At 40.4% G+C, this 17982-nt stretch overlaps 1 protein-coding gene across 1 annotated transcript in view; it reads left to right on the plus strand.

Annotated features, from left to right (window-relative positions):
* Positions 1-260: 260 nt before the first annotated feature.
* Positions 261-17982, plus strand: part of CDK19 (cyclin dependent kinase 19) — a 121976-nt gene continuing 104254 nt past the window's right edge. The window contains exon 1 of the mRNA XM_058800947.1: positions 261-514. Coding sequence (XP_058656930.1) covers positions 387-514 — 128 coding nt within the window. The 5' untranslated portion in view covers positions 261-386. The remainder of the gene's footprint in view (positions 515-17982) is intronic.

The raw sequence follows: 17982 nt of genomic DNA on the forward strand, positions 1-17982 counted from the left end.
TGTCTCCGGAGAGGACAGTGCGCCGACGCCGCCCGGCCGGGGCGACCCGGGGCATGCCGGGAGTTGTAGTTCTGCCGCTACGGCGTCCCGCCTGCGGCGGCGGGGCCGGCTCCCGCAGCCGCACTACGACTCCCGGCACCTCGCGCGCCGCGCCGCGAGGAGCCCCGTTGAAGCGGGTGGCGGCGGCGGAGCGCGCCCCCTCCCCCCCGCCGAAAAGCCCCAAACCAAAACAAAAACAAACCGCCCCCCCGCCCCGTTCCCCTCGCCCGCCGCCCCCGCCGAGCCCCGGACATGGCGGCGCCGGGAGGGGGCTCCGCCAGCTGCGGGTGCTGATCCGGCCGCCGCGTCCCCCTGCCCGCCCGTGCCTCCCCGCCCATGGGCGAGACATGGACTACGAGTTCAAGTCGAAGCTGGCGGCCGAGCGCGAGCGGGTGGAGGACCTGTTCGAGTACGAGGGATGCAAGGTGGGCAGAGGCACCTACGGGCACGTCTACAAGGCCCGCCGCAAGGATGGGTAAGGGCCGCGCCGAGAACCCCCTTCCAACCCCCCCCTCCCCCCGCACCAGCGCCCTCCCCTCCTTCCCTCCCCTCCTTCCTTCCCCTCCCTCCTCGGAAAGTTTCTGGCAGCGCGGGGGCCGGAGCGCGGAGCCCGCTCGGGGATCCCCGCCCCGCGCCGGGAGCGGGCCCCGGTGTCCCGGCCCCGCGCATCGCTGCCCGGCTGCTCGGAGCGACGGAACCAGTTAGGGTGGAAAAAAACCTCTAAGATCATGGAGTCCACCCTGTGACCGAACATCACCGTGTTCAACTAGACCGTGGCACTAAGTGCCACATCCAGTCTTTCCTTAAACACTTCCAGGGACGGGGACTCCACCACCTCCCTGAGCAGCCCTTTCCAATGTCTAATCGCCCTTTATGCAAGCAGTCCTGCCTAATGTTCAGCCTAAAGCTCGTCCCGCTCTGCCCCGCTCCCCCCCGCCATCCCTGGTGGTGCGGTGTCAGCAGGCTGTGCCCTGGGGTCGCCTTTGCTTTGCACGCCGTGTTCCAGGTCGCTTTCGTCTTTTGTGTGACCGCGTTCGTAATTTGACGTTCTGTTCCGATTACTTGCAGGGGATTGAGAAGGGAGGAGTACCTGGCTCCCGACGGCCCCTCCCCGGCTGCTCCCTCCCGAGCAGCTCCCGGGGTGTGCGGTGGTCCCTGGTGTGTCCCAGCCCCAGGCACCCGCTGATGCCAGTGCCGGGCACGCTTGGCTCGATGGCCTGTCCGGGACGCTCCTTGTAGGCAGAGCTGGTGGCTTCTGTCTGGTACCTATGCACAGGCGTGTCTCCATCAGTGTGAGAGAGCAGGATACAAGTCCCTGTCCCCGAACGCTTGGCTGGTGGCTTGATCCAGAGAGGTCCTTTAGGCGTTAAGCCCATATGTTGGCTAAGCAAGGTTTCTTCTCTTCTCTGAGGAAATTCGGTACCATGGGATAGGTGTTTCATGGATGCCGTTTTCACAGTATTGTAGTTAAGAGAGCAGTGGGGAGCTAGGATTGCAATTGGGGACTGTTTGACTGGCATGCAGTTATTGAAGGGGAGCAGTCCTGAGGCCTGAGCAACAGTCTCGTGCAGGTGTGGGTTCCAAATAGAATCCTTTGCTTTCAGAAGGGCCATTGCGCACTTTTTCACTGTGGTGTGTGCCTGGTGCACAAACACAGGCTGTGTTTGCAGTGTTCTAAACATACTGTAAGGTTGGCTAAAATATGCCTGTGAATTGGAGGTGATTCCTTTCTGTAATAGCCTTCCATTATAGCCAACTGAAACTTTGGAAAAGAAGAGACTGAATGTGGAAAAATGACAACTCTTAAATAAATTTTTGGAAGTGGTTAATGACAGGCTGCTGCTTTAGATTAGTAGAGAAGTTTAGGCTGTAGGAATAAATGGCATTCATGTGTGTCTTGAAAATTTGAACTCTGAATTAGGAGGCTGTAGTGTAAAAGTGATTAATAACTGAAAGGTAGACACTAATTCCAGTGAAGGATTAAATACCAGGAAATGAGCTCTGATTCTGACTAGCTTGCTCTGCAGCCATAGGAACACTAGAGCATAGCTAACTTGAAATATCAAAGCTTTTCCAGGTATCACAGCTGCCACTGAGTTCTTCCAATATTTTTGTGTTAAGTGATCATGGTTGCTTCTTTTTCCTAAGTGTTAATTTATATATATATAAATATATAAAAATATATAAATATATTTATATAAAAATATATAAAATATATAAATATATATTTATATATAAATATATATCAATATATATAAATATATAAATATATATAGTAAAACATACATGGGATAGCAAGAAAGCAGTAATAAGGAAAGGAAGTAGTAATAAAACCACCAAAATGCTAGTTAAATGTTTGTTGCTGTTCTTTGATACAGTAAACCTAAAACTGCTGATTGTAAGAACAGCAAAAAAAGGCAGAGCTTTGGGTTTACTGTTTTACGAAAGAAAGAAAGAAATTTGATGTAAGTAAAAATCAGACATTTTGCATTTCCATCATCTGCAAAGGAAATCCGTCATAGGAATTGCATTGCTGCTACAAAGCATGATAAAGAACAGGTCTTCAAAATCCCTACAATAATATGACAAATGCCAATGGGTAGTAAAGCAAAAGTAAATATGATAACCATATAGCTAATGTGTCAGAGCTGGGAATAATCAAAGGGAGACCTTGAGCCGTTAGACAAGTAACTGGTAAAAGGAAGTGCAAAGGTGCAGTGCTGTCAGATAGATTGACATGTAATATAACATGGCACAAATTCAGCTGTACTATATGCTCAGAGACTTTACTTCATGAAGCTTAGAAAGTGGCCTGTTTTTTTCTTTTTTTCTTGGTCTGCATTTTATGGCATTGGTAAGTTCACTGTTAGTTGCTTTTGTGTAACTTTAGATCCTTGGGTGAAAGGAAGATGTGAACAACTTAGGAAAAAATTAGAAAATAACTAAAACCATTAATATGTGATGATTTCCTTATGTAAACACCTAGCTAAAGTATAGCTGCAGGTTGGAGGATATTTAGCATTAGTTATGAGCTTTAAGGGGTCCCTAATGAAAGAAATTAGTAAAAGAAATCTAGCAGTGGTGCATATTTATTGTGTGCTGATCACTGGGGGCTTTTGAGCCTCATGTAAAGGAATTCTTCTTTAGCTGACTGCAGAGACTGTTTCAGTATTTTGCAAGGCATTCCTGTGTGAAAGAGAAAGTTTCTGGCTTCTTGCTTCGTGTAGTTAATTTACAGTCTCAGGAGGACGAGGGCAATAAGAACCTTGTAGCTCTCCAGAAATTCCACTGAGAACTTGTCACTTCATGTTTCAAAAAGTTGGCATATGAATTTTATGAAATAGTAAAATGTGTTTATATGGAGCTTGGCAACTGTTCGATAAAATGTTTGTAGAAAAAGTGGTTTTGTTGCTTAGATCTCTGTGAATGGCTTGTGCATAAAAGCAGTTTCTTGACAAAGTAACAGCTTAGTTTGGCTTTTTCAGCCTAGAGTAGAATATCATTTCGGCATGTTTCTAGTGAGCTGACTGGTTTCTATGAAAGTTAAAAGAATTTTTTCTTTTTTAAAGAGTCAGATTTTAGCAATGTTGGTGTTACATTTGAATGCACTACAACATTATGTTTTTAGAGATTTTGAGCAGCTGCAGCTTCTATTTAGTTCAGTAGTGTTTGTATGGTCTGAGGTCTGGAGGTACTACTTGTGTTATATATTTAGCTAAATTAGGCACCTGGGTTTACAGAACTTTTTCATTAATACCTCTGTGGTCCAGAAGGTGTAGAAAACAAGTATTTATATAAGTTGTCCAGTCCTTTATTTCATGTACAGTAAAACTGGACCAGTGACTTTGATGGAGGAAATCATGATAAAAGCATCATGATTGCAATTCAGTCATCAATATTAGATTTTTAGCTCTTTATGTAGCTGGAAAATCTGTTACAGGTTTTTTGTTTGTGTACTGCTTCAAAGCATCATGTTGACTTTTTCTAAATGTTTTTTTTGGGACACATTCACATCTGTCTAGTAAAGTAAAGAATGCAATTTTTCCAGTCATGGTTAGGAAAATATAGTTTTGTTTCATGCCTTACCTCTCCTCGTTACATTCCTTACATTCTCTTTGATGGTATTTTAAGCTACCATGTTGTGCTTAGTTGTTTCACTTCTTGTATCCCCTCCTCATATGAAAGGCAAGTTTTAGGATGAGTGAGGTTTGGAAATTCTGTTTGTTGTGTATGCCTGAGTTATTTTCCTTTACTTTTTCGAAATAATCAATCTTTGAATCCAGGCCACTACAGAGTATTTCTTCACCAGGATGTCAGTCCAGCTGCAGGTGGAGGTTTGCATGAGTCAGCAAGCTGAAAAGGCACCACTGCTGGTTAGTCAGGAGCGCAAGGAATAGTGGGATGCTTGAGTCAAGTAGAAAATAGGCCACTCTGTTCTTCACTCTGTAGCAGCAACAGCAGATGCAACACTTGCAAAAGCTGTATCTTCATGTAAATACAGCCTTTCTATTTATTGCTGCTTCTGCTTACCTGTAAACAAACACTCGAGGTGGCTGCTTTTTCTCAAACTGGGGCTATTTTAATTTTCATTTGACTCACTCTCTGCATTTAGGAAACAAAGGTTCTTATAAATATTACCTATATAGCTACTTGGAAAGAAAAAATAAGTTTGTAATTTTAGTTTAATCTGTATGTTTTAGAACACCTTTCAAAAAGCAAGTATGTGCTTTTTAATCTTGTTACTGAAGGAATGCCAGAAATACGAAGTGATCAGCTTTCAAAAGGGTGGCAGTAAGGGCCAGGATTTGTACCCTGGGCAGCTGCCAGGCTCCCTGCCAGCTCAGGAGCTGGTGCTGCCCTGGCGGACCCTCCTGCCATAAAAGGTTTGGCTCTGTACTTACAATGTATCAGCTAAACCAAGGATGTAGATTTATATGCTGCTGAAGTAGTATGCTTTTGTAGCTTGTCAGATTACTTTATTGTTACTGTACCTGTAACTTTTCAAAAGAGAGTTGGTATAAACCAGGTTTCATCTTAGTTGCCAAATACGGAATTCCCTTTTGAGAACTGGACAACAGCGATGCAAGTCCAGAAACATCACTGTGGAACACAGGCATAGGAAGGGGAAGACAAATGAAATATTCTTTCCTTCTTCTTACCCCTATTTTTCAGTACTGTAAGTTTGTAACTGAAGAGGAGTCTGTTTTCCTCCTTGGACTGACACTGGTGTGCAGAATCATTAATGTAAGGCTCTCAACTCACAGCTTCCAAGCCCACATAAGAGTTGAGTGCCCCTTTCCTGGCAGTGTTCAAGGCCAGGTTGGATGGTACTCTGAGCCACCTGGTCTAATGAGAAGTTTCCTTGCACAGGGCAGAAGAGTGGAACTAGGTGATATTTAAAATTCCTTCCAACCCAAACCATTGTATGGTTCTATGAAAAGTAGGATATGGGGAGAGAAAGAAGGATGAAGTATCTAGCCAAGACAAGTATATAACCTTAACATAGGAATGCTGCTTGTGATTGTGGCTATGTCAGCTTTCCCTTGTTTTAGTTTTTTTATTTGATGAATATTTTTTTGTTTGAAGCAGAAGTAAAAAAATACTGCTTGAGAGAGAGAAAACAATAATCTGCTATGAAGCATGGCTCCATGGGAAAAACAGGATTTCTGCTGGAGCAGCTTAGTGTATTTGGTATTTCTGCTAATATTACATTTTCAGAGGTTGCATCTGGTCAAGGTGGTGGCTCAGATCACTGTGGTAGTAGAAAATGGAAAGTGTAGAAGAGGTAAAGGTAATCTGCTTGATCTCTTATGTCAGTATTTGTATAGCAATTAACTTGTGTATTGTTCTCCCCATATTCCTATTTAGTAAAACTTAAATTACTTACGTTATATGGCAGGAGTTTGTCAGGAGAGGAAACTTGCACTCAAGTTAGCTAAATGCTGCAAATGAGCAATGTTGGTGGCAAAATGCCTGGGGACTGAGTACATGTGTACTGCAGTTGCATTTGCTCTTAAAAGAGAGGCAACTCACTGATGTGGCAAGGATTATTTCTCTTGAATGTGAAACTGGAAAATTATTTACCAATGCAAGTTGATACTTGTAAGACATTCGAGAGTCTATAATAATTTATATATTTACATTTTCTTACTTCCTCTATTTGGCATTGCCTTGAACATAAGTTTAGTGTTGTGCTGTAGTTGCTTTTTACTAATATAAACCTGTGACAGGCTAAATCACAGAATTGTTGGCCAAAGTCAGAATGCAATGTATTAGATCTTATATAGTTACTTTTCTCTGCAGGAAAATCTCTTATCAGTATCTGAAAACCTGTGGTTTGCTTTCCACTTCCATATTTTTTCTTTTCCTGATGAAACTTATCTTGAGGAAGGTAGAATGGTTGAAGGTGTTTGTGCCTTGCTAAAATCTCTCAAAAGCAAAGAAAACCTAAATACTGGATTTACCTGCAAGTCCTGAAAATACCACTTAACCACTGAATACTCCCAATATGTGTGAGAAGGAGCAGCAGAACTAAACCAAACCTGTCTAACTAGTTGCCTGCCATGCATTCTAGTAGAAAAGTCCCCATCTAGGAAGAGATAATGAGTACTACTTATCTGTGCCTTAATGAGAGCTGCTGTTGCAACTATACCATGGCTTTGCTTCCTGCTCAAGAGGGTAGTGCAAGTGGTGATGAGTAATTTTTAGTGCTTCCCACAGACTCTTGCATCTGGTTTCTCTCATGGCTATTTTGTCCTTTCTTCTGTTACTCTCCCTGAAACTAGGTACAGAAATGAGCTGTAAAGTGCATCATCACCTTTTGGTGATGTGGTGGTGGTAGGAGCTTGAGGAAGAAAGGGGGTCAGTAAGATGTAGAAGGGGTTGTGTTTGAGAGAAACAGATGAGTTTTTTCCAAGCCTGTAAAGAAAGAAATGTACATAAATTAGCCCATAAGATGTGAAAGAAAAACTTTTTTTTTTTTTTTTTTTTTTTTTAAGAAATGAAGAGGGCAAGAAGGTTCCTGTTTCTGAGTGAGGAGGTTAAGAGTTTTCCAGTAGAGCTGCAGGAAAAGGAAGTGAGAGGTTGAAGGGGAAGAAGAGTTTCGTTTCTGCCCCCCATCTGGTAATAGGGGGCAAAGCAAGACAGACCATGGGCTAGGTCAGAAAATGAAAGCTTCTTTGTGTGAACTACTTGATATAACAATTTTATATGTTGTATTTCTGGGTCATCCAGTCTAACATGTTATATTGTGAGTAAGCATGTAGAGGTGTTTTTCACAAATTTATTTTCAACATGAGTATTTTCACATCATGTATGATTTGAAAAGAAACCAAAAAAAATCAGCAAACCCCTAAAGCCCCAGAAATTGCTGTGGTTCATAATGCTGCAGATGTGTTTGTACAAGTAACCAAAATTTCTGTGGAATGTCCTAACCAAATTGCACTAGAGATTCACCAGTAACATTAAATTTATACCTATGTTTTGAAAATACCTTCTGAAATGCTGTTTGCCTCTTCTGCAGCCCTAAATCAGGTCATGGTTTGCATAGACTTGGGTCAGAAGGTGTCTTTGTCCTCTGATAGTAGCAGCAGAGTTGTGTGTTGAGCAGTGACTCTGTTTGCATGTGCTTGCTGCTGCTCAGTGTTGGGGCCAGGAGGAGCTGAGCTCTACGTGTGTCATCGGGAAGGGGTTGCAAGCAGCAGGGACAGGCAGCTCTTACGTTCTGCTTCCAAAGATGTGTCATTCTTTGAGCTCCTTTGCTGCCATTTGAGAACTGACATACACTGCAGTTTTATTTTATTTATTGTTTTTTTACTGCAACAAAGTGTTAGAACTTAAAAAAGATATATTTGTTGCAATAACAGTGCATTTGCTTGAAGGAATGCTGAAACTGGTCCAGGACAACTGCGTTTAGAGTAAATTGGCTAACTTAGTATGTGACTTCAGGAAATGAAGAACAGTTTCTACCCTTGTAGCAAACACAAGAAGTTTATTGTTTTAACTTGACTTGAGTTTCATGTTTTCTAAATAATATAGGCTTGAAAAGACCTCCCAGCTCTGGGAGCTTGGTTTGCATGGTTTGCTTGACTATAAGTTAGATGACTGACAGATAACAATGCTAGTTGTGAGCATATTAGAAATCATTACACCTCTTGTGAAGTTCATCATCTCAACAGATTCAAGAAGAAAAAAGTGCAGAGATATTTTAAACCAAAATTTGTTGTTGACAAAGTCCAGGGAAAGTCTTTAACTCAACTGAAACTTAACTTCTATATCTGAATTTTTTATTAACATTTTTTAGACTTTTCTGTGGGAGTACAATCCTTTCATTTATTGGTGGGAGTTTGTTTGAGAGCGTTTATGGAATACGAGTGTGTCTAATAAGACCGGAGGGAAGCAATGCTGTGGAGATAGTGTCGACTGACCTTTACAAGATGGTTATCTGTAAGTGTGGGTTGGGTTTTTTGATTGGTGTGTTGTGATTGGGTTTTTTTATCCTTTATTATTTAATTATTTTATTTTACCTTACTGGAAAGCCCAACTTATTTTTTTCTGGTTGTGAGAAAGATTGAAGAAGCTGAGATTACTGAAAGAGTGGATCCCTGAAGGGCATTATTCATGTCCATGTTTGCTTCTGTGTTTTCTGGGCTTAGCAATCTTTAAAACAATATTTACAAATGAGGCCACTGTATAACTGCTTGTTTCTCCTCAGTTGTCATCTGTTTTCTATAAAATTCAGATCCTGAAATATTCTACAGTTTTTTATTTTGTACGTGAAACCACACTGAAGATAGGCTTTCCAGTAGGCAGAGCAATGGCATAGCTTTTGTGGGTGCTGGGATTGTCAGGTTGCTCAGTTAAGTATCAGGGTTCTGGGCTGAATAAAAGCACAGATACAACATGGGGGCAGGCTGGGACAGTGTGACTATAAACATGTGTTCCCATAAAGTGAGCCTCATGTACAGTATGATTATTTTTTTGTTCACTCTGTGCTGATTTAAGTAGAAAATGCTATTGATTTCTTTTTGCAGTCAAGTGAAAATAAGAGTTATAGGCCACTGACTTAGAGGCAGAAGCTAAATCTGCTGGAATGGAATCTGCATCTGGAGGTAAGCTTCACTATTTTGAAGCAGCGTATCTGCTTTCCTCATGCATTAGTTGAAAGCAGAATCAATCCTTTTTGTGTGGCCAGAAGGTTTTCTTCCTTTCTTGTCCCTCCTTTGTTTTGCTATCTTTATTAGAGCACTTGGAAGCATTCACAGAGGTTATGCTGGGATTCAGCTCTGCCTCTGATTGTGACTTTCCCACCTCATTGGTGGTGTTGTGGGGCCTGAGAGCCTGAGGAGATACAAGGACCACTCAGGTGTGACATTTCTTGTTTGGCTCTGAAGCTGGTTGTTTTTGAGAGAGATACTTCTAAATAATGAACTCTGCAAATTCAGGGGTGTTTAGAGAAAATTCTCACCTGTGTTAATAATGAATTACCATGGATTCATGCTAAGATTTAACACCTTACACATTCAAAAATGCTGTGTTTGTTGCTTGCGTTAATTATCGTCAGTGCAGCTGAGAGTGGGTGTCAGCTCATGTCTTTGAATGTGTCCGTTCCTAAAACAGAGCTTCTGTATCAGTTGTTGCTTGTTCTCAAGGGTGTTGTAGACTTCAAAAGTTAGCTTATGTTCATATCTTTTGATTAAAACCAGCTATTGTACTGGATAGCCAGTTGTTCCTTTGCCCAATTCTGTCATGCTTCAAATGAGAAACAGAGGTAGACAAATTGCCAAATTTAGCTTGACCTTCAGAACAACCGAAAGACTTGTTCTGAGTAGAATGTCTTTTATTCTACTTCTAGTGTCACTTCAGTGATGGGTAAAAACCAGCATAAAACTTTATCAAGTGACATTCTTAAACCTCAGATTGTGACAGAAGCCTATTCTGACTATGGAACATGGAGTTCTAAAATTCAGAGGAAGCAGAATGCCCCTCCCTTTCCCCAGGAACAGATATGATAGCTGACTAAAGACTTTGTTTGTTTTTGAGACAGCAAAGTTCTCTTAATGGCTGGAATTACGACCTCTATCTTTGAGAAATCCTCATGTCCTGACACTGAAGTGAGGAAAAAAAGTTGAGATGCTCCATTAAAAAAAAAAAAAATTAAAAAAAAATTACATTTCAGACTGAATTAAATTAGACCTTGGGGTGACTTTATGGAGATTCATTCCAGTCCTACTTTATTGTGAGGGAGTTGCAACTTTTCAGCTGTAATAAATGTGCTCTGTCTCACTCTGCCCATATGGAATTTGAGTCTTGCTTCTTAGGTGCAGCTTTAGTACCTAAAGGCTGATTTACCACCCAAGAATTACACCCACATTGTGTTGGCAAGCTTTTGTGTAGGTGTGGCTTGGAGAATTGATAATTTCATTGTAGATGGTTTGAGTTAGGGAATCTGAAGGAAAAGAACAGAAAATTTATGATAAATCTCTGATAAATCTCGACTTTCATGTGCTCTAGGGGAAGCATTTGATTATGACATGAGTCAGAAAAGAAAAACTGAGTAACTGCAGTTTTTAGGCCATTGCCCTCCCCCCTTTTACATTGAGTCAATAATTCTGCTTATTCTGCTATAGCAAACCTAATGCATTATAGGGATTTAGAAAAAAAATCTGCACCTGGTATTTGAAACATGTTCTTGCTAAAAAAGACCCCAAAGTACAGGCTTCCTACTGTTTGGTGATTTGATAGTAATTTCCCACCTATCAAAGTTGCAGTATTTAGCCAGATTTAGCACTACATAGGAAGAGCTGTGATGCATGTTAAGCTGGACAGTGTAGTTACAGTATGGCTTTAGGACTTAAAAATTTCCAAAACCAGACAGCTCATTTCTCTACATTTATAGTTAGTTGCAAGCATTTTTCTTAAGTGAGTTTATGAAGCAAGTGGCAGATTCTTCTTTTAGGCATAGTCTTAGGACTCTGTTTCTATGATCTTGGTACATAATTTGCTGACAAATAAAAATTTGTTTCCTCTTTATTTCAGAGTTTTTTTTCTCCTTGCTGCTGCTGTTCCTTGTTTTAAGGTAGCAAATCCTCACATGCGGTATCTTTTCAGGCAGGGAGATATTTCCTAAATCTATTCGTTATCTGTAATCAATCCTGTCTGTAAAGAAATAAAATCAGGTGCAGCTCTCTCTTCTGCTTAAATATAGCAAATTCTGGAAGAAGCTACCTGGAGCAGCAGAATAATTTTACAGCTTTCAGGGTTTAATGTGAACACTTTAGTTTTTACCCTTACAAACAGGCTGTCAAGTCTGCTTACCCCAATCTGCTATGAATGTACTTATATGAAATTCACAGTTCTCAGTCACTCCAGATACTTAGGAATCAGTCTAATTTTAGCAATGGCAACAACACTGTAGCTGGTTGAGGTCTCTGAATTTTCATCAGTAAATTTGGAGTGAGGGTGGCAATGACTGCAGTTGTGCTCTCTTTCCTTGCAAATACAAAGTTTTATTATTATAGTGTAAAGGATAAATTTTAATAGATTAGGTTAGTAAGATTTCCAGCGGTCTGGTATTACACAGATCTTAGACTGACTGTGATGTGAATTAATCTGAAATTGTTATTAACAGTTAGAAGGTATCTATGCTACAAAGATTTGCTTTTAAATTTCTGAATTAGAAACTACTGGAAGAAAGAGAAGAGCATATGGTTAAGCTATGTGTAATGGTGCTAGTGGATTACTTTTTCTCCTCGCATTGATACTGAGAGACCTCTACTCCTCACTCCAAGTCTAGTGAAATCATAGCTGGGAAAAGGCATTTTTTTAATGACAGAAAACCTTATCAGTGCTCAGATTCACTTTTTGTCCTTTTAATCAGCTGTCTCCTCATGCATGAAGAACGCATCATTTATGTTTGGTGAAGTTTGTGGGGGATTTATAGGTATTCAGCATCTTTTTTGAGGCTCTGTGGCAGTAGGCAATGTCAAGGGCATTGTGTTTAATGACAAGTAGCTTAGCATCACTTTAAGAACTTTGTTCTTTAACATGCACATTTCCCCCTGAGTTCATAGCCTGGTTTACAGAGGAGTAAAGAAGGGGAAGGATAGCCATATTACTAGTATGATTTAGAGATATGTTTGGGGCTGTTCTACAGATTATAAAGCAAAATCTGTTTCAATTTCTCAGGGGATGCTGTGATAGCACAGAGTGTCTATTAATAATATGATGCAGTTTGTACTTTTAATATGAGCTCTTTTAGTCTGACTGGAACATGGCAGATTTTCCAGCAGGTGAAGCTGCATGTAATGGTTCTTCTGCCTATTTCTCATAGTGTATGTGATGAAAGTCAGGTATTTTCTCAAAAAGCCTAATTGTAGTAATCAGTTGCTCTGTATTTGAATGTCTCTGCCAATTTATAGTAGACTTAAGCTTAGAATGCTAATTTCAACCAAAAAAATCTGTTTTCTTGAAAGGTTTTTCTTTAACCATTTTTCTTTAACCAACCAAGAAAAAAAGCTAATTATTCAAAAAATTCACAGATTGCATTGTGATTCCCGAGTTAGCTGTGTTTTGGCATGCATTTATGCCTGATATTGGCAAGTCAGTGACATTGGCAATTATTGAAAAATGGAGTAGTAAACCATACAGCATTCAGGAATTTGGTATTGCATTTTGAGAAGAGTAACATCTAAAATGACACACAGACTTCTGCCTTTTGGATGTGTTCTTAGGTTGTTCTAAAGGGTTTCATGGGTAGACTTGAGGTCTGGGAGGTAGCAGAAGATAGAGAAAAGTGCTGCTGCCTTGTGTTATTCTGTGTACATACTGAGCTATCTGGTGTCATCTGATGTTTGGAGTGAGACCTAGAGGAGTTCAGTAGGTATCATCAGGCAGTGGCGCCAGTGAAGCTGAGAAGCATTTAAGCACCTTTTTGAAAATGGAGATTGTAAGTACTTGAGACAAAAAAAAAAAAAAAAAACAAACCAAAAACCAAAATGCAGTATTTGCTGTAGCATACTGTCTCCATTCCAAAAAGCTTTTTCCTTTTGTTTACCAGGATCAGCCTTGGACATTCTATTTTCACTCTAGATCTTTTTAATATTGTGTAGTAGAGACTGTCCTGTTTGATACAAGTTTGTTGCATTGTTCCCACTCCTCAAGTTTACTTGTAGATGTTTCAGATAAGGTATGAGCTCAGCTTTAAAAGATTGAATGTTTACTGCCTGATGGGGAGATTGGTTTACCACCCTGCTGTTGTCCACAAGAATTGGTTTTTGTAACCCAGTGGGCAACAAGCCAATAACTACACGCTTGAGAGAGACATTGATTTTTTTTTTTCCCAGAGTTCTGCAAGTCTGGGTGCCCAGTGGAATTCCACAAATCAAGCACAATAACTGTCAAAACCTTTTTGCTATTTATACATGTCAGCAAACAAGGGAATTGGTGTTTATTGGCTACATGATACATAATCCTTGTATTAATTAGTGTTCTATCTTCTGTTGGTTAATGATTCTCTCTCTTCTCATGCTAATCAATCCCACGGTGTTTCTCTTCTCTTGGGCTGAAGGGTTTTTGGGTCAGTGATCTGTGAGTGGTGGTTGGGATCTCCCCCTGCAGAATTCCCTTTTACCCAGTCACAGCTGGCTCAGCACAGTTGCTGGGTAAGGTTTATTTGTTTCTTTCTTATCTTGGGAAGAAGTTCTGCCCAATGTCCTTGTGGCCCATAAATTCTACATTCTTTGTGTCTGCTGTGAATGGTACATCCTTCTCCCCAGCTTTTTTAACCTCCCTCTGGGTGTGAGATCACTGAAACCTGCCAGGCCCTAAAGCTTGGCAAGACAATTCTACCAGTCAGTAATTTGTCTTTCTAACACTTGCACATCACTTAGAGCTTGTGGGCTGCTGTCTGTTTCACAGACTGAATCTCCCATCTTGTTGATTAGGCTTGAAACTATACAAAAATCAAACATTAAAGAGCATCCTGTCTTAAGAAGATTTTACATATTCCATAGTTTGCAACATTGCCACAGAGAGGAAAGCCCAGGCCCAGGTGACGTACATTTCTGCTCTTTCTGTATAAGAAGTCCTTTTCTGTGACTGACACATGTGATGTTCTGTTTGCAACACCAGGAAAGTTCCCATCAAACCTTTGGGGGATGCATGAGCACAGAGGCCAGCTATGCAGTCCACAGACATTACTGAAACTCTTCACAGCAGCAGGATGAGGTACACACCTGCTGGTTTCATCCATTCTTTTCGTGGCCAAAAGCAGCCAGTTGTAGTTCAGGTCGAAGTGAACTTGTATGGGTTGGAGGAGCAGCCTGTAGCTGCCATGAAGTTTTAGCTGCTGCCTGTGAAGGTGAAGAAAAACAAACCTTTTAAAGGGCTTTTCAAATTTCTGCTTACCATCCTTACTGTTTCACATTTTGAGTTTCTTATATAGGTCTCAAAATGAACTAATGGAAGCACATTGAAATACAGTGTATACTGCTGGCTAGAAATAAATTAAGATCAATCTGTAGATTCACAGCCTCTGTCATTTGTGACTGGTTGTCACATGGATGAAAATGAGCTGGCTGAGCTGCTGACTGGATAAGGTTTGATAGGTTTGGAGGATAGTAGTAAAAAAACATTATTTTCCTGGTGTGGTATAGAAAATGCACCCTAGAGACACCATGTGTAAATTTTTTGATCTAGTAATTCTTTTGACTTAGTGACTGCTTCCATATCCATAAAAACACTAAAACACAAGAACTCACTACTTTTTGGAAAGGATTATGTCCCTTTTTCCAGTCAGTCATAGCCTTCTTTTCTGGTACTGTTACCTTTGTAAGGGGCTAGGGCCATGTGCTAAGTACAGAATTAAATCCATGAGAAGCTTGCCTAGGGTAACCAGTGCTGAGCATGATCTGTTTAGTGGCTTGGCTGCCGTGTTCCAGATGAGGTTTTCAGTTGGCTTCTAGTTGCACTTCAGTGTCATGGCTTGCCTTTTCTCAGGGGGAAAAAGGTTTGCAACTCTTTGTGATCTCCTGCTGAGTGATTAAGTTACTGCTGTCTGGCAGCAATTAAACAAAGTGATCAGAATGTAACCAGATACCCCTATGGACATTGTGTTCCAGGCTGTACTGTGAAGGGCACTGAGCTCCATAGTGTTCCCAGGCTTTGTCCTACAAAGTGTCAAATATTTAAATTCCATTAGTGTTGTTACAGGGGTGAATTGTTGTTCTTTTTCTAGCTAAGTCTTGAAATGGTTCGATGGTACACTTTTTTTTCCTTAAGAAAATGTGTACTTAAATTATTATTTATTTATGGTATTGTGCACTTAATTTAAGGCAGCTATTATTAGTATATACAGTAAGGATAATATCTGTATTAACTGATGTGATCAAAGTTCTTGCTTCAGAGTGATTGCAGTCTTTCAAGCCAGTTCCTTGATGTGGATAATTAATTCTGAAGTTGGGATGTGTGTTAAATTATCTGTGAATTCAAGAGATACCCTCATTGAAAGCCTTCAAATTTGAATAATTGGGATAAAATAATTGTTTGAACCATGCACTATTTTCAAATCCTCCTGTTTTTTTATGGTCTTGGGCAAGTTGTTTCTAGTTTTCCATTCACTTGTTTGTAAAGTAGTTTCTCATATGATGGGAGGTCTCTGAAGTTGCAATAGTTAAGAGAGTTTAGCTCCTTTGAAATCTTGTAATTATTCTAAATCTTCTGAGCTACATTTTTAAAAAAGTTAATTTGGTACTTTGTTCTTTCCAAAGCATTTGGAAAATGGAAACTGAAAATGTTACCCAGAAGAAGTAGTAATCGTATTTTTGTTTTCTGTATTAAGTACTACAGTATTGTACCAAGTACAATTTTTTGGGGCAAGAGGACAGAGTGTTCCTTTACATAGTGCCAATTAAAATGTTGACAGTAACCTCAAGGATTGCAGAATGGGATATTGAATGTGAGGGAGAAAAACTTGAAGACCAGGTTTTTATAGTGGAGGAATGTTCTCAATACATGCTGGCATGCAAGTACTGATAACATGGGGACCTTTGTGTTTGAGTGCTGCCTATGGCAGTCTGAAATACCAGTTGGAAAGTTTTCAGGAGGGCAGTATCTCATATTGGCAGTGTCATTTTGGTAAAAATTAATCCCTCTTAGAATAGCATGAATTGTAATACTTCTGAAACCGGAAACAATGCTGATTTTAATCTTTAACCCCTAGTTTTGGGTAAGGGAGCTTGAAGCATAGAGAAGCCTTGTAAGGTGTGTGATGTGGTGCTTATTTTATCAGGCAAATTCTTCTGCATCAATTTTGAAAAGCATTAATAAAAATGTTAACTCACACCTTCCTGAAGTATGATTTCCCTTTGAGTTCTGCTTTGCTCTGTTTTTTGCTCAGATTAGTGAACACATCACCACCATCAGCCTGGGGTGGCTGTTTGATACAACCTGCTCGATTAAACCTTGGTCTGTGCCACTTGCTTCTTGCCCTCAGACAAATTCCCTTACAGTTGCAGGTTAAGGCCTTCAAGTTAGTTGACCTATTCCTGGGACAGTGTTTCTGCAGACCAGATAAAAATGGTTGTGGGCAGAGCCCCTGCTTTCTGCTTGGCTATCCCTGGCATGGATGTCTTTTGCCTCATACCAGAGCTGTGTGGTTTGTGGTTGTTGTTTGGATTTGGTGTTAACCATGGTTGCTTCACTCTAGTAAAAAATGTGCTGATGTAGGATCTGTCAGAAAAGGATTTATAAAAACTTTCCTGCTGTGTAATTCCATACAATTTACTGAAATGTGTTTAGAGTTCAGCAGAGTTTTTCTGAAATGAAATACAAGTACTTTCTTCTGTCTCAAGTGTTTTGTGAGAGCATTGGTCTTTAGAGAGTTGAACAGTGTACTCACGTATCACACACACCATTTGATATTATTTATTGAATTCTTACAAGTGGGGAAATAGCTAATAAAGTACCTATGTGTTCTTTTCTTTGGACACTTCACTGAATAACCAGAATTGTTTGTTTCATCAGATGGCACTGGCTGACTTGCTTTTGAAGTTTTGAATATACTTCTTTCTCTTTCAAATTATTTTGAATGGAAAATATTATTAGCTAAAATACCACTTGGTGGACATCTTTGAAAAGTGCTTTAATTAGCTATTATATTTCCATAATAAGGACAGCTAACTTTGGAAAAGTATTTGTATAGACTTACATTTCTGCCAAAGCAAGTAAATAGTATCTAAAGGAGGCCGTGTTTATAATTCCAAAGCTGTTGGTAAAAAAAAAAAAATCATAAAAAAAAATCATCAGGTCAAGAATACGATCTCTTTGGAGTTCTTTATCCTTGCCACCCACTTATTATAAATAAGCATTTCATTATTCCTATTTTTGCTCATTTTTTACAAAACCTAGTGTTTTAGAACTATCCGAGTTGCAGCTCAATAAGACTGCTTCCTTTCCCCTCATGCTGTAATACCTTAGGTTGTTGGATTGGTTAGGTTTTTTTTTTAAAGCACCTTTCATAATTTCTCATTTGTGTCCTGAAGTCCTGCATGCAGTGTCTGCCGAGTGCTGACAGCCTCGCCGTGGCAGTGGCGCTCAGCAGTGCTGCTGAAGGCAGCGGGTGCCAAGTGTCACGCCTGGTCTCTGCAGTGACCTTCACTCTGTGACCGTCTGACTAACTGCATGCAATGCTGTGCATGTAGAACTAGTTCAAGGACAGCCATATCACTGTGGTCCTGTGCCTGGTTCAGTAGATGTGCCAAAAGAAGGATGTGATGCAGTGCTGTAGTGACTACATTGCTTTGGCATTCCAGCTGATAGTTGTGCGCAGGACTGTTTGTGCTGCATAGTTTAAACATGACCGTAGTTCGAATGCCGTGATCAATTTTGTATGTCTAGAGTTGGTTTTGGTTCTTCAGGCAATATCATTTTGTCTTCACAGTCTCT

This window comes from Ammospiza caudacuta, chromosome 3 (assembly GCF_027887145.1).
Source record: "Ammospiza caudacuta isolate bAmmCau1 chromosome 3, bAmmCau1.pri, whole genome shotgun sequence".
In the NCBI taxonomy this organism is placed as follows: domain Eukaryota; kingdom Metazoa; phylum Chordata; class Aves; order Passeriformes; family Passerellidae; genus Ammospiza; species Ammospiza caudacuta.